Source organism: Gorilla gorilla, chromosome 19 (assembly GCF_029281585.2).
Source record: "Gorilla gorilla gorilla isolate KB3781 chromosome 19, NHGRI_mGorGor1-v2.1_pri, whole genome shotgun sequence".
Lineage (NCBI taxonomy): Eukaryota > Metazoa > Chordata > Mammalia > Primates > Hominidae > Gorilla > Gorilla gorilla.
In genome coordinates, this window is record NC_073243.2 from 25,685,113 (window position 1) to 25,701,580 (window position 16,468).

The window sequence follows — 16,468 nt, forward strand, 5'->3', positions numbered from 1 at the left end:
GTTTAAGGACAGATAGTAAAACAATATGATTTTCTGTTGCATGCCTGCTTCCTGTTATCCTTCTAACCTGTTGTATTATCCTACCACCACAAGACTATATTATTCAACTTCTTAATTTTTTAATATATACTAATTCACAGTGTTAATGAAATACAACAAAGAAGACTGACCTTTGTTTGAAATCGCCATATAAGATTCTGCTTGGGAATCCTTTCCTACAGATGCGGATGCCTTCCAGCACACCATTACACCTCAGCTGGTGCAACACAAGTTCATGTTCCATTGCCCCTAAAAATATAGAACAGTACTTATTAGTGGGCATTTAACTTTCAAACCTGTGCCTGTTTGATTATTTCACTCTCTGTGTCTTACCAGGAGTTTTGGTTTCATTGGGAATGATACACCGTACGAAGTGAGGGTGTGTGCTCCTCAGATTCGTCATCAATTTATTTAAATTTTCCTAGAAAACCAGACAGAAAGGACTTGATGAAAAAGTTCTATTTCAGGTTGTTTTTTGTAATTATATGGAATGAACCTAGACAGTCCTTTAACTACTAGGCATGCATCTGTGAGGCTTCAATTGCTCTGTATTTTGAGGGTCTCAAGAGTTCTAGCCTGCCAAATAACAAAAAGGCCAAAGTGCTTGGAAGGAATGCACATCTCCAAGGTATTCCTTTGTAACACCAGGGATCTGTCTCATAAACAAATTGCAATTCAGTAACCTTGTGATGTACAAGGAAGGGTTCTCAACCGAGAATCACAAGACAAAACATGATGGCTTTGCTATGCCACTGATGAACTGCCTGACTGTATAAAATCCATTTTGTTTCTCTGGGCATTATCTGAGAATAGTTGAGATTGTTTGTGAGGTCTCTTTCATCTCTCTCAGTGCTAATAATTTTCACAGTAGCAGTTTACAGTGGTAACCTAAGTTAGCAATTGTCCTAACTTTTGCCTTTCCTTCCTTGAGTGTAATATTTCCTGGGACCTCTTAACCTCTTGTTTTCTTTTGGTTTTTGAAGAGTCTAAAATTGTGAAACTGGCCAGGCATGGTGGCTCACGCCTGTAATCCCAGCACCTTGGGAGGCCGAAGCGGGCGGATCATGAGGTCAGGAGTTCGAGACCAGCCTGGGCAACGTAGTGAAACCCCATCTCTACTAAAAATACAAAAATTAGCCAGGTCTGGTGACGGGCGCCTGTAATACCAGCTACTCGGGAGGCTGAGGCAGGAGAATTACCTGAACCCAGGAGGCGGAGTTTGCAGTGAGCTGAGATTGTGTCACTGCACTACAGCCTGGGTGACAGAGCAAGACTCTGTCTCGAAAAAAAAAATAAAAAAATAAAAAATAATAAAATTATGAAACTATATAACCTTGGGTTGGTGGGTGTTGGGTACCTGAGACTAGATATACTCTTAAGAAGGCAGATTTTTTTTTTTTTTTTGACAGAATCTCGCTCTGTTGCCCAGGCTGGAGTACAGTGGTGCAATCTCGGTCCACTGCAACCTCTACCTCCTGGGTGCAAGCGAATCTTCTGCCTCAGCCTCCCGAGTAGCTGGGACTATAGGCGTGCACCACTACGCCCGGCTAATTTTTATATTCTTAGTAAAGATGGGGTTTCACCATATTGGCCAGGCTGGTGTTGAATTCCTGACCTCGTGATCTGCCTGCCTCAGCCTCCCAAAGTGCTGGGATTACAGGTGTGAGCCACTGCGCCCGGCCAAGAAGGCAGATTTGTTTTCCCACAGCTCAGTTAACCATTAGGAAATGAAGAAAATAAGTAATGTGAGTTCCTAATTTTGAAAACATGTATGAAAACAAGTTGATAAAACAAAAGTCTATTTGGTAAGATAATGCAAATTGGTTGTGAGAAAGAAAAAGAACAAGAGTAGTTTTCTTGTTTAGGTCATAGGTCATACGTCGTGTCTGTATTTTAGTTTTATAAGGAATGAGACTTAGCCATACACATTTTGATTAAAAAGCCATTATTAGTCCATATATAAGAACCAGTTTGTAAGCTACATAGGAAAATCACATTACTTTGCAGTGAAATTATTATTCTTTAATCTCAAGAGATATTTCGTATCTTAATGATCCATTTAAGTCACTGGGCTTGGCTTTAGATGATTTTCAGCTGTAATGAAAATTTAAATTCACCTCAGAGGACAAAGATATGTTTTGGTGAAAGATGTCATAAAGAGTGTATCTGAGGCTCATTCTCAAAGAGGAACTCAGGAACATTTTCAAAGGGCAACATACAAAGCGGAATAAGAATGTGGCCTTCCACAGGGACAGCTTTGAAGTTTAGCTGTACTTCTTTAGAAATCAGCCTCATTATATAATGAGAAAGTTTCTAAGGACATTTTGGCCATCCTGAATACATTAGATAATCATAATAAGGAATAATGGGTAAAGCATCCGTTCCTACAGGAGTAGTATTTCTTTGGCTATACTCTGATGAGAGCTGATATTTGAAGTGATTCCTATTAACATTTTATTGCCTCATAATTTTTTCTAAATCCTTAATTATGATAATTCATAGAAACTGAGTAGATATTTCAAATTAAATTTGTACTTTACCCTGAAAAGGGCAGACACAGTCTGGAAAGAAGAGCCCTTTTTCTTAGCACTTTTCTTCGCGCCGCTATCTGAGGTAGAAAGAAAACCCATGAATAAGAATAGAATACCAGAGGCTTATATGAACATGTATTATAACATTATGTGAGAATGGATTTAATTTAGATTAAGGACAGAAAGTACCTGCTTCAGCACTAGCATACGTGGAAAAGAGACTGGCTAGAGTCTTCATTGCAGACTTCTGGTACAGCCCAACCACAGTATCATTCAGGGGGTCCTTATTTTTGTCCAGCCAACCAGTAATGTTGTAGTCCACAGTGCCAGCATAGTGAATCAGAGAGAAGTGGGCCTCAGCCTTGCCTTTGACCACCTTGGGCTTCTGGAAGTTGGCAGACTTGCCCAGGTGCTGGTCATACAGCTTGTTCTTGAAGGAGGTGTCCGTTGCCTTAGGGAACATGCACTCCTCTTCCAGGATGGAGAAGATGCCCAGTGGCTGAATTCAGAAAAGTAACATTGGTTTCAACCTAACTTCTTTCAAAAGATAGAGACATGGTGGCTGTCATTTGATTGAATTATGAGCACCCCAATTAAATATATGTATGAAATAAACCAGGGTCACAGCTCGAAGAAGTCCCTTGTTATCACTAGAATGACTTTGCCACTATTCTTCTCACATTCAATCTGTAGCATTACTTTCAATTAAAAGAATAGCTGGATACAAACTTCCTCAACACCGCATGTTAAAATGTTATGTGTTATTACACTTTTTTCCTATTCAGTGAATAAATCTATTGTCAGAGTTTTTCTTCGCTATGAAAAGAGCTTACTGACTTATGATGTTGACTCTATGCAGTAATTAAACAGTATAAACAACCAAATTTTATTCAAGATATTTTGGGTATTTAATTTCTTTAAAATAGATTATAGGCTGAGCACAGTGGCTCATGCCTGTAATCCCAACACTTCGGGAGGCCAAGACAGGAGGATCACTTGAACTCAGGAGTTCAAGACCAGCTTGGGGACCATGGCAAAACACCGTCTCTACAAAGAATACAAAAATTAGCTAAGCGTAGTGGCACATGCCTGTGGTCCCAGCTACTCGGGAGGCTGAGGTGAGAGGATTACTTGAGCCTCGGGGTTGAGGCTTCAGTGAGCTGTGATTGCACCACTGCACTTCAGCCTGGGCGACAGAGTGAGGCCCTGTCTCAATAAATAAATAAATAAATAAATAAATAAATAAATAAAATAGATTATGAAGTAGCATATGCAGTTTGACTTCTTGACTTTGAACAGATTAGCTTTCATGAAAGCACTAACTGTGTCATGTGTGCATTAATTTTTATATAGAAAAATATTTTTATTGTGGACATCATGGATCATAATGGAGATAGATCAAGAACTAATGAGGACAGTAGTTGTAGTAAAGCAGAACATCTCAAATAGAGTTTTCAGTGCTGTGTTAAAGTTGGATTTGATCCAGCGTCAGAATAAGAATGGTTAGAACAGAATAAAAGTAAACACTGTCAGATCTTTCTTATGTAGAAGTTAAAAAGAGGAAGTAATTTCTAAATAGTAATTTTCCAGTTTGTTCAGATCACAAAACATTTGAGATTACAGTAATACTTTCTAGAATTGCTTAAGATTTCTGGAAAGTGATCCTCACAGTCTGCCCTTCTTTGGAAACCAAACCGACCTTCTCAATGAGCTCAATGCAGGCAGCCAGGTCCATCCCAAAGTCAATGAACGTCCACTCGATGCCTTCCTTCTTGTACTCCTCCTGCTCTAGCACAAACATGTGGTGGTTGAAAAACTGTTGCAGTTTCTCGTTGGTGAAGTTGATGCACAGCTGCTCCAGGCTGTTAAACTTCACAAAATAATAGAGATTTCCAACATCAAATGAGTTTTTATAGTAGTAAAATTCATTACTGAAAAAATTCTTTTATTGAAAAAATGTGGAATGTAGTAATGAGATACAATTAAAACTAACGTTGTTCCTTCAAAAAATGATCATTGGCCGGGCACAGTGGCTCACACCTGTAATCCCAGCACTTTGGGAGGCCGTGGTGGGTGGATCATGAGGTCAAGAGATTGAGACCATCCTGGCCAACATGGTGAAACCCTGTCTCTACTGAAAATACAAAAAATTATCTGGGTGTGGTGGCGTGCACCTGTAGTCCCAGCTACTCGGGAGGCTGAGGCAGGAAAATTGCTTGAACCCTGGAGGTGGAGGTTGCAGTGAGCCGAGATTGTGCCACTGCACTCCAGCCTGGGCGGCTGGGCGAGACCCTGTCTCAGAAAAAAAAAAAAAAAAAATCATTATTCACATGAGCCTTTCTCATGAATTCCAGGCATTGTTGAGGGTCCCAGATATCAATGTTAGAACAAGAGTTCTGGTAGAATTTACCTTTTCTCCTCTAAGATTGCATGGGCAAGAATATACTTTAAAAGTTCAACCATGGTCCTGTGTTATGGTTTCGATTCAAAGGTAAAAGGGAAAGGAGTTTATTGGAAATTCTCACTTCTTTCACCACTCCCACTCTCCAATTCAAAATAAAGTTCACATTTTCACCTTTGGCTGTTACATTATTAAGGAAAGCTGATCTTAAGACCTTTAATATAGAGGTCTTGGTGTATAAAGTGAAATCATTATGGTAATTTCTCTTCTATTTATATCTGACATTTAGCAAATCCCCCTTGTCAGGTGTGTGAAAGCAGGGACCTGATACAGTATAGCAGTTGAAGATCTAAAAGGTCTTTGTAATAATTTACTCCTTTATTTTATAGATGGTGAACTGATGCCCTGGAGGTAAAATAGTTTATGTAAGACAAATCTGGAAGAGGAGAGACAGACTATCATCTGTCTCTAGGCTTCTACCTTTGGGCCTTTTCTTCTCTATGAAGAAGCCTTGTGTATGGATCAAATGCTGTAGATCTGGGTTGCTGTCCTGGATTTGTCTTATGCACCTGTGGGATCTTTAGCTAGTGTTTTGATTTCCCTGCATCCTAGTTTCTTCTATATAAGTTGGGGGAATATTAGCTACTCCTTGGGTTGTTTTGAAGATTAAATAAGGTAATGTTTTGAAGTCCCTAGTGTACACTGCTGGCCCAGTGAGCGTTAGCTATTATTGGTAGTACATTATGTTACCTCCTATTTTGGAGATAACCTTTGTTCTAGGTGCAGTGTTGGAGCAAGTAATATGGACGCTATAAATGTGGATGAATAATGATAATACCTAATATATCAAAGCCCACAATTGCCTCCTTCTTAATTCTTGTTAAGATAACTCACATCAAAGATTTCAAAGCCAGCAATGTCCAAGACCCCGATGAAGTACTGCCTGGGCTGCTTGGTGTCCAGCTGCTGGTTGATGCGGGTGACCATCCACAGGAACATCTTCTCGTAGACGGCTTTGGCCAGAGCACCCACCGCATTGTACACCTTCACAGATAGAGTAATGTTTGTTGATATTGTTAAAGACGTGCCATGAAGGCCTGAGATATGTGTGATTCATTGAGGTCATGCACTTACCTGCTGCACAGTCTGGCCTTTGGTGACATACTCATTGCCAACCTTGACCCTAGGGTAGCAGAGGGCTTTGAGTAGGTCTGCAGAGTTCAGACTCTGGAGATAGGCTGCCTTGTCAGCAACTGCAGAGACACAGTTCAGGACATGTTGTTTCATGAAGGATATCCTCTTTTACCTAATCTTTCCATTTTTCTCCAATTCAATCTATTATTTAAATAAAAAGCTTAAATAATTCTATAAAAGGCCAAATGAGGTTTTCTAACCTTAGAGCATGTGGTTGCCAGTAAATGGTTGATTGGTTATACTGATCTTTAGTGATTTATTACAAGTAGTTTTTAAGAAATTTTTCATCAACCGTAAACATATGTAGTATTTATTGCCGTCTTGCAGTTTTTTGTAAGTAAAAGCCATAGTCCCTGTTTTTAAGACACATTAGGTGTAGTTGGAAGGATAAGATAAATATTCACTGTTAGAGACGGTAAAAGTCAGAATACTTTGATTCTTATCTTAGTTTTTCACCTCCCTATTAAACCTTGCTGGATTAATTTCTTTATCTACAAATGTGGAGATTAAATTTTACTGGGTGATCCCTACAGAGTCCCTTTCTAAAATTCTGTCGTTGACTATAATGTAAATAAATGCCACATGTCAGGTACACCAGTAACTGCTGAAACATTTAGAGGAGGAAGAAAGAATGTCAATTCGAGGTGGTCAGGAAAGGCTTTAAGGAGCGATAACTGTCTTTCTGGGGTAGATCCTGTATATTGCGTGCTCTTTCCATACGTAGAATATATGATCTTTTTTTCTGAATTCCTTTTTTTAAATCTTACTTGCTGCCTATATTGTCTATGGATTTATATACAGACAATGCACACTTGCTTACAGATGACTCTAGAGGTATCTTTCTCCCCAGCCCTGTATTTGGGCAGATTCTCTGCTGTCAGTTCCTAGGGTCTTCCTATCTAGTGCTGAAATAGAGCAGTCTACAGTTATCTACATATACCCACCTTCATTGCCAAGGCCAACCAGGAGCACTATTATACCTCATTCTATCTCATAGTTTGTGCTTATAAGTGGCTATTGGGGTTTGTTTGTGACTTATTTGGGCTGGATGGAAATGATGGAGACATGGAGATGTAAGGAAGAGAGGGGGTGAGGAAAGCATGCAGTGTGTGTAAATGTGTATATGCCCTTCACAAGTCACAAGTCCAGCCACAAAGGAGATGTGAGTGTAAAATAGGATTTTTTTTTTTTTTTGCTACATTCTCTCATTAAACCCAGATAAAGTTTCATTTGGTACCTTCTGTGCCATCTGGCTCAGCTTGCTCCTCACGCTGCTTTTGCTTGAATTTCATGTTCCCATAATGCATCACAGCCCCTGTGAGTTTATAGATGGACACTTTCTCTTCAGGAGTGAAGCCCAGGATGTCAATGGCACTCTACCAGGAAAAATGAGAGGACAAAAGTTAGGGCTGAAGAGACTAACTTACAAGAGAATTTATACATATCCTAAGGTAACCACACCTACAGTAGTTTGCTATTGTCATTTCCATACATAATGGATTTTTAAAATTAGTGTTTTTGACTTACATCAGTGGCCATCAACTCTTCTTGGTCATCAATACTGGGAACTGTGATCTCCCCCTGACTGACGAAGGCATAGTCGTATGGGTTGGTGGTGATCAGGAGCATTTCTGGGTCACAGAATTCAGGGCATACATTTTACATTAGACATTGTTAATAAAAATATTAACTTCTATCTATGACTTTAAGTTCTTTCTTACCAATTAGATCTGGCTTCTTATTGGATGTGATCTGATAAAAAATATGGTAGCTTCTTTCCGCCTTTAGCTGGAAAGTAACTCTGGACTTTTCTAAAAGATCTGGAGAGGGAAATAGATATCGAGTCTGAAAAAAGTATCAATGCTTCTGAGATAGTAAATGAACCTCACGTCTTTGGTCAAATTTGGAGCATTACATTTGGCGCCAATGAGATTTCAACTTGATGACCGATTGCAGATGGACAGTGATTCTCACTGTCTAAGGGCAGCAACTGAAGCATACCTGCTCTAGGACAAATATATTTTTCACATGAAGGATCCATGACCTCTGTATTTTAGTTGATCCCTAATATCCCCTCTTTCTTTGGATCACCTAGGATTCACTCTGGGTGGTGAGGGGCTACCTTGGAAACATCTACCAAAACTCAGATCAGGAGCAAACCACAGAGATGTATTGGAAACCCATAAGTAGCTCAGTTTTTGTCCTGGAAAAAAATCATAGTTGCTTCTGAGGCAGGAATTTCTCTAGGATGTGTTACAGAACCATCAAGTCTGAGATTGAGATAAAGGGAACAGTCAGTGGATTATGGGTAAGCCTAGCATTAGCTTACAGGCAGTACTGGCAGCAGACTACCCTTTTAACAGGCTTCATGCACAGCAAGGGTGGCAAAATATCCCTGCAAATGAAATCACTTGTCTCTCTGTTTTGATTTTCAATGGTCCTGTTACTCACATGTTTCTATATCAGCAGATGCCAGCTTCCCCGTAGTACCAAAGTGGATTCTAATGAATTTACCCTTGAAAAGAATATTTAGTATTAGAAAACTGAAACACAAAGAGAGATGCAAATGAAATAATAATTCAGACGTGGCTACTCTGGAAGTTAGGGGTTGAGACCAAGAGACTCACAAAGCGAGAGGAGTTGTCATTCCTCACGGTTTTGGCATTGCCAAAGGCCTCCAGTAGGGGATTGGCGCTGATGATTTGATCTTCCAGAGTCCCCTGCAAAGGAAGGAGCAGTTCTCACATCTGGGACTCCAGATGTCTGAGAGCCTTGACAGAGGTTTTGACTCTGGCTATCAGACCTACCTGCATTTTGCCAGATTCATCCTTCTTCTTCTCTCCAGTAACTGCAATTGTTGCAAAGTATTGGATGACACGCTTGGTGTTCACAGTCTTTCCGGCACCAGATTCTCCGCTGTCAAACAGAAATCAGAGAAGAGATCAGAGAACTATGGCCTGCATTGTCAACATCTAAGACAATCCTTGCAAATCAGAGAAGAAAAAAAATCACATACGTGATCAGGATGGACTGATTCTCTCGATCTGTGAAAGAATTCAAAATCATCCGTTAAAAAAATGCATATTTAATGTGAAGAGTATTGAATCAGTTCAGATCAAACACAGCTTGTTCTTTTTAACTTTTTGAAGATGTCACCTTTGGTTTTGGTTTTGTGTTTATCCTCCAAAATAGCCAATTGCTTCTCAGTGTAAAATTTGTGAAAATGAAAGCAAAGAATCATCTCTTCCTTTTTGTATTTATTAATTTTTAATTGCGATGAGATACACATAACATAAAATTTACCGTCTTAACCATTTTTAAGTGTAGAGATCACTGGCAGTAAGTACATTCATAAAGTTGTAAAATCATCATCACCCTTCATCTCCGTAATTCTTTTCATCTTGTCAAACTGAAACTCTGTGTCCCTTAAACTCTTAACTCCCCATCTCCTACTCCTCCCTTTCCCTGGCGCCCACCATTCTACTTTCTGCCTCTGTGAATTTGACTACTCTAGGTACCTCATGTAAGAGGAATCATAGAATATTTGTCTTTTTTGTGACTGGCTTATTTCACTCAGCATGATGTCCTCAAGGTTCATTCATATTTTAGCATATGTCAGAATTTCCTTCCCTTTAAAGGCAGGATATCTTATTGCATGTATATACCACATTTTGCTTATCCATTCATCTGTTGATGGACACTTGGGTTGCTTCCATGTTTTTGCTATTGTAAATAATGCTGCTATTAACACAGTTGTACAAATGTCTCTTCCAGACCCTGCTTCCAGTTCTTTTGGGGATATACTCAGAAGTAGAATTGCGGGATCATACTGTAATTCTATTTCTAATTTGTTGAGGAACTGCCATACTGTTTCCACAGTGGCTGATCATTTTACATGATCACTAACAGTGTACAAGAGTTCTAATTTCTCCAGTTCTTGTCAAAACTTGTTATTTTCTGATTTTTTGATAGTAAACATCCTAATGAGTGTAAGGTACATATTTGATTAATTTTTAAAACATTTATTATGGAAAATTCAAACATATACAGAAGTAGAGACAATAATATAATGAATCCCCATGTGCCCATCATACAGATGCAATGGTTATTAACATTTGGCCAATTTTATATCATCTATACCTCATCCCAATCTCACTGAATTATTTTAAAGAAAATCCCAGAATCTTATAATTATATTTATAAATACTTCAATTAGAATTACAGAATTTTGAAGGCATAAAAGATCTTAGAAATTGCTTAGGCCAACTCTTACATTTAAGGGATAAAGAAACCGAGACCTCTAAAGGAGGAAGTGACTTTTCTAATATTAAGTACATAGCTAGTTAAGGTCAAATATATCCTCCTGGCCTCTTCCCAGCTTTTGATGTCACTAATTTGACTTCTGGCAATACTAAATAAGGAAGGGGTCTGGAATTGTGAATATTTGTGTTCATCTGTTTTATTTTCCTTTTAATCTTATATGCATTTCTAAATAATAAAAACAAATGTCACTAATTATGTGACTGATATGTTGTATTTACATCAATTTACTGATTTGTTAAATCTCTAATTCTATAGTGTTAGATTATAGATTTTAGAGAATTCTAAAACCTAAAAATCTATTCAGGGAAAATAGATACAAATCTGGATGTTATTTAGATGTAGATATAGACATAGACTTTAGAAAACTTTAGCCTTCTCTTCAGGGAAGTCGATGCAGATTTTGCATCGTATTCAGATAGATTTGTTTTCTAGTATAAGCAAAACCGTGGAAGATTATATCACATCTAGTGGAAGCACAGATAAGGAAACAATGTTCTGGTCTCTTGGCAATGCTAAAATAACATTCACCAGCTCAAAGGCTAGAGCTCTGTACCATTTTGTACAAAAATCATGTTTGGGAGCCATAAGTAACCTTGAATTTGGAGCAGCCCCAAACCTTGGGGAGTGGGGAGCTTGCTGAGTGGGAGGACAGGGGTGGTGTACATAGCTGTGTAAATGCAGCTGTTGAGTATTAAAACCTCTGAAATGAGCCAGCGTTTGGATAATTTCTGGGAGGTAGTTAGCTTCTGTTGACAATCAAAGAACAGTTTACTGGCATAGAATCCTTGTAAGAATTGATGGCCAATTTGTAATGGGAGATTCCTATTTTATTCCTTCCTCTTTATTCTCCCCCTCGAAAAGACAATTTAAAAACAAGTGCAAAAAAACAAACCAAAAAGAAAGAAAAAAACACCTTAGTTTCCAAAATTCCATGGAACAACAGGAAACTCAGGAATAGAAAGTATTTCCAAAGGCAGTGCATTTGGTGTGTGAAGATAAAAGGTTTTAATGCTGTATTTGGGCCTATAATGCGTATCAAAGCTGGTTGTTTATGCCTTGATAAGGCAGGAGTAACAGACTTTGATACAATTTAAACATTTTTCTCAGAAAAGATTTTTTCCTTTCATTGTAATAGGAAAGTGCTTCAAATCTTTGGGAGGAAAATCATAGCTTTCTTTACTCATGTTTTACCCTTAAAGGCTGGTAATATTAGCTGTGTCATTCAAAAATAAACAAAAGAATTCATAAAGTTTTCCAGCTGTGGCTGATAACTCTTTTCGTTGATTGCTGTGAGCCTGGGTATTTTTAAAAAGTCTGTTTGAACACTTTTTTCTATCCAAATTGGAAAGTAACAAAATATGGAAAACAATAAATATGTTTACAGTGGTCTAGTAATTGTTTCAGCTAGGCTTCCACTTAACTATCTGTGTTAGCTTGGGAAGGACAGTGAATTCAGTGAGCTTCACTTTACTCATCTGTAAAATGGAGGTAGCTGCTGGGAAGAGCATAAGATGTCACAGCTGTGAAAGTTTTTTGAAAACAGTGAAGCCCCATGTGGCTAGAATGTATTATTATAACATAAAGAGGCTCGGAAGAGGTCTGTCTGTTCTGCAAAGATTCTATTGACACATTTCTGTAAATAGATGCCTCACTCACTCACCAGTCAACATGAACTGATAGGCATTGTCAGAGATGGAGAAGATGTGGGGCGGGGCCTCCTGGCGCTTTTTGCCTCTGTAGGCAGCCACCACCTCGGGCTTGTACACCGGCAGCCACTTGTAGGGGTTGACGGTGACACAGAAGAGGCCTGAGTAGGTCTGGGAAGATCAGAACATTTATCATTTGGATCTCGTTTTTACTCAGAGAGAGACATGAAATAAAAAGGTGTTTACAGACACTCACGTAGATCATCCAGGCTGCATAGCGCTCTTTGAGGTTGTACAGCACTCCAGGCTCGTGTAGATGAGTCATCATGGCCATGTCCTCAATTTTGTCATATTTCGGAGGGTTCATAGGGAAGACTTGGTCTTCCCTGACAGTTAGAGTCTGGTGAGTAAGCAAGAAACCAGTTCGTTTTTGTTTTGTTTGTTTGAGATAGAGTTTTGCTTTTTTTGCCCAGGCTGGAGTGCAGTGGCGCGATCTCAGCTCACTGCAACCTCCGCCCTCCTGCTTCAAGTGATTGTCCTGCCTCAGCCTCCTGAGTAGCTGGGATTGCAAGCGCCCATCACCATGCCCAGCTAATTTTGTATTTTTAGTAGAGACAGGATTTCGTCATGTTGGCCAGGCTGGTCTCGAACTCCTGATCTCAGGTGATCCACCTGCCTCAGCCTCCCAAAGTGCTGGGATTACAGGCGTGAGCCACTGCGCCTGGCTAAGACCAGTTTGTTTTAATGGTTGGAGGTAGGGTTTATGTTTGCCTGTATATTTTGGTACAAAACTATAATCACACGTACTTCTCATTATATTATTTAATGTCCTCTTAAAAAAGGCATGAAATATATTTATTTCAGAGTTTAATGTTAAGAAAACCTGTTTCCTATGATGAGCTAGGACACTATCTTTTTAAAAGATTTTTTTCCTCCCACATTGTCTTATCCCAGATTTATCAGTTTATATCCTTTTTTTCTTATTTTAGTAGGCTAAATTTTTATTTTTTTCTTTCCTTCATTAAGAAACTTCATGTTTTTGGAAGTAATGGGGATATTAATACATTATTTAACTAAGTAAATATTTAACTTCTGATAGGAGGAGCTTGTTTTCATTTCTCTCAAGTTTGGAGATTCAGACTAGGAAGTGGGGAATTGAAGGGAAATGGTGAAGGCCATACATAGTGGGGTGAGGTCCTGTGCGAAGTTGGGAAGGGAAGACATGAAGGTACTGCTGTGAATTTCTTTTGCCTTCCACATCTAATGTCTCAACACTGACTAGAAGGGTGTTTGCATTCGCAACAGGCTTGGAGATTCCCAGTAAGTTAGGCTTCAACTTTTGAACCAAGAAATAAAATGGGGAGAATTTTCTCCCTGTTTTCACTTACTGCTCCACCTTCAGTCTTTACAGTTACTTTCCCTCCTTCTTTGCTTTGTATAGTGCTCTTCACATAGGATTCCTTGGGCTCCGCCACAAAGACAGATGTTTTAGCATCAAACGGCTTGTTTTGGGCCTCAATCCTCTCCTTTTCTGATTTTCGAAGATAGGGAGCAGCTTCGCCAAAAACAGCCATCTCAGCGTCTGAGCTCGCACTCATGGCTGCGATTTATTTAGCAAAGGATTCTGCCTAGGGAGGAGAGAAACGGGAGAGAGAGAAATAAAAAGCAGAAGTCACAAATGTGAGTTAGGATTTGAAATGAAAGAAATGTTGAACATAGCCTGTGCTGTAACTATTCCTCCAAAATGGCACTCCCCAGTGTTCTAACATAGTCTAAAGGACAAGTTTGGAGTGAGACTGTAATTTGAGATTTCATTTTTAGGACTGTGAATTTCCTTTTCAGATCACATATCTTGATCCTCAGGGATAGGGTACCTACAATTGAATTAGAATGAAACCTCTACAGCTAAAACTATTGATGGATTGTTTTATAGCAACTGTCATTATTTAATTTCCTCTCCTCTTTCTGCATAATGTTTGTCTATGCCATATGCCAGGACAATCATATAGTGAGAAAAGAAAGTTTGTCTTGTTCAAATGAAGGTTCATATTTTCAAAGCTATCAAAAAATCTTTGCCTTTTAAAAAAGATGGCCATTTTCTCTGATAAAGCAAATAATTATTTTTAACATCTTTATGTTGATATTTGGTGTTGTATCTCTCAGTGGACTGTTAGAAGAACATAATACATTCTAATACTCTGGATTTTTTGTAATTTGGGTTGTTCCCAACAGACTTAGCATTGCCTTGATTCCAAAATCTTTTTTGACATAAGAGATTTCAGCTGTCAGTTAACAGATCTAACCACAGAGGAATGAGAGCTTCAGCACAAAGGCCTTTCTTCCCACATAAATTCCATGGGGTTCTTTTCTTTCCACCCAGAAAACAGAGAAAAAAGTTTTAAGAGTACATCACATGCATGTAAGCCATTGTCTTCTGATTAATAGATAGGCCTCTGCAATGTGGACATGTTAGATTGGTTGAGTTTTTCCTTTATTTTCAATTAGAAAGTTAACTTAGGGAAGGGCAGGATTCCTCTTAAATTAGTCATGGTATTTAACACCCGGTGGATGTAATACTTGCGACCTGTTAAGTAAATAATAATAAGTCTTTCTAACAACAAATAACAAATAATCAAAGGTAGCTAAAATATTTGTATTTATATTTCTAGGTAAAAATCTTTCTGAAGTCTTTAAAAATGTCTATAAAATGTCCTAAGTCCTCAATGCTTTGCCATAGAAGAAGACTGGCATGGACTAGTCTATTGCCACTGGACAGTTCTAAGCACAGCTGAGAACTCACTGTCAAAGCTAATTCTGTCCTAAACGGTGTTTGAATCTTGGAACTCAAATGAGGATAGTCTCTGAGAAGAAGACATTTTGAAAAAGTTATTTTCTAGCATTTATAAACACTCATTCGGAAACACTCTTTCCTGATATAACTGCAAAAACATGGAAATGGTGTATAATTCAGGATTGTTCACAGCTTCATTAGACTATATCCCCTCTGTCATCAATAAATTAATAAAGCCAAGTCTTACCTCTGGAGTTCCAGATAAAAATGCAGGTTCAGAAGTGTTCCACTCTGTAAAACAACAAGCTTCTTATTAGTGATGCTCCGAAATTCCAATATTATAGTTACAGAATTGTTATTATAGTTACAGAATTGAAGTTTCCCTACCCTAAAGCTTGGTTCTATGAAGACAAAAGTTAAGATTGAGAGAGCAGTTTAATGCTCACAGATAACTACGAGGTCAGCTCTTTTCCCCACCTGGGGTTTTTCGAGTTCCAAGGCCTTCATCACTTACCTCTGGGTTCTTGGTGGAAATAAGGCACAAGGGTCAGTCCTGCTTATATAGGAACTAATGTGCTGATGCTGCAACTACCTCCTCTTTGTTAGGGCAAGACATTTGGCAACATGAACCATCAGCATAGTTTGTAGTGACATTTGTCATGTTTGGATATAATTAGAAGTATTCATATCATTTTGAGTATGCAAACCAATCTCCTATAAATAATTTGACAGAGACCGATCTGCCAGCAGAGAATGCTTTCTAGTGTGCTGGGAAGGGAATCTTTGACAGTGCCTGATGGGGCCTCAGAGTAAGTTCTTAAGAGCTATATTCAATTTGGCAAACTCTTTCATGCACGCCTGTGGTAGCCAAATGATCAGATACCCGGGGCACACGGCTGTCAGGGCCTTAAGCACGTTTCCTTATTTGTTACCACACGAACCCCCCACTGCATTCCCTTGGGCCACTACAGATGCTCACTCTTGAAGTCCAGGCTTAGACAGCAGAGATTCTACCTTGAGTCTCCACCACTGGGCCAGTGCCCACTCATCTAACTTTGAAAAACATTATTAGTAGAAAATAATATGTTTATTACAGAAAAAAATACAGGTAAGTAAAAAAAGTCTCTGTAATCTCTAATGCAGAAATAAGATAGAGGCATATAAGTGGGATCATATTATAGATGCATATATAGTACATGTATGCCTTGTAATATGCTTTAATAATTAATATATCACTAATGTAATTTATACCCTATTCTTTAAATAAATTATGATTTTTTTAAATTAAACTCTTTCCTTTTTTTAAGGTCAGATATATTGAGGTATAATTTACATAGAGTCAAATTCACCCTTTTAAAGTGACAGTTTTATGAGGTTTTTTGCTTTTATTTTTAAAAATTTTTAAACTTTATAATAAAATTTACTTCTTTTGTTGTATGATTCTATGAGTTTTTATACACGTGTTGATTCATGTAGCTACCACCACAGATAGGATGCAGAACAATTCCAGGCCTATGGGTTTGATAAATATATGCAGGTGTGT

The 16,468-nt window shown here is 38.5% G+C and overlaps 1 protein-coding gene and 1 long non-coding RNA gene across 5 annotated transcripts in view; one reads left to right on the top strand and one right to left on the bottom strand.

The window, feature by feature from the left end:
• MYH8 (myosin heavy chain 8) overlaps positions 1-15,460 on the bottom strand; it is a 31,671-nt gene extending 16,211 nt beyond the window's left edge. The window contains exons 1-19 of one of the 3 annotated variants that reach the window (XM_019013364.4): positions 15,440-15,460; positions 15,173-15,216; positions 13,523-13,762; positions 12,391-12,534; positions 12,149-12,305; positions 9,182-9,209; positions 8,973-9,081; positions 8,793-8,885; positions 8,617-8,680; positions 7,887-7,985; positions 7,693-7,796; positions 7,403-7,541; positions 6,106-6,224; positions 5,866-6,015; positions 4,270-4,440; positions 2,760-3,069; positions 2,580-2,647; positions 373-460; positions 171-288 (exon numbers count right to left, since the gene is read on the bottom strand). In XM_019013364.4, the coding sequence (XP_018868909.3) occupies positions 171-288; positions 373-460; positions 2,580-2,647; positions 2,760-3,069; positions 4,270-4,440; positions 5,866-6,015; positions 6,106-6,224; positions 7,403-7,541; positions 7,693-7,796; positions 7,887-7,985; positions 8,617-8,680; positions 8,793-8,885; positions 8,973-9,081; positions 9,182-9,209; positions 12,149-12,305; positions 12,391-12,534; positions 13,523-13,732 (2,171 nt within the window). In that variant the 5' untranslated portion in view covers positions 13,733-13,762; positions 15,173-15,216; positions 15,440-15,460. Of the gene's footprint in view, positions 1-170; positions 289-372; positions 461-2,579; positions 2,656-2,750; positions 3,070-4,269; positions 4,441-5,865; positions 6,016-6,105; positions 6,225-7,402; positions 7,542-7,692; positions 7,797-7,886; positions 7,986-8,616; positions 8,681-8,792; positions 8,886-8,972; positions 9,082-9,181; positions 9,210-12,148; positions 12,306-12,390; positions 12,535-13,522; positions 13,763-15,172; positions 15,217-15,439 lie in introns of those variants that run through there. The other 2 variants (XM_063700630.1, XM_063700629.1) reach the window with 2 other exon arrangements.
• LOC129527856 (uncharacterized) overlaps positions 1-16,468 on the top strand; it is a 114,465-nt gene that overhangs the window by 23,410 nt on the left and 74,587 nt on the right. The window lies entirely within an intron of this gene.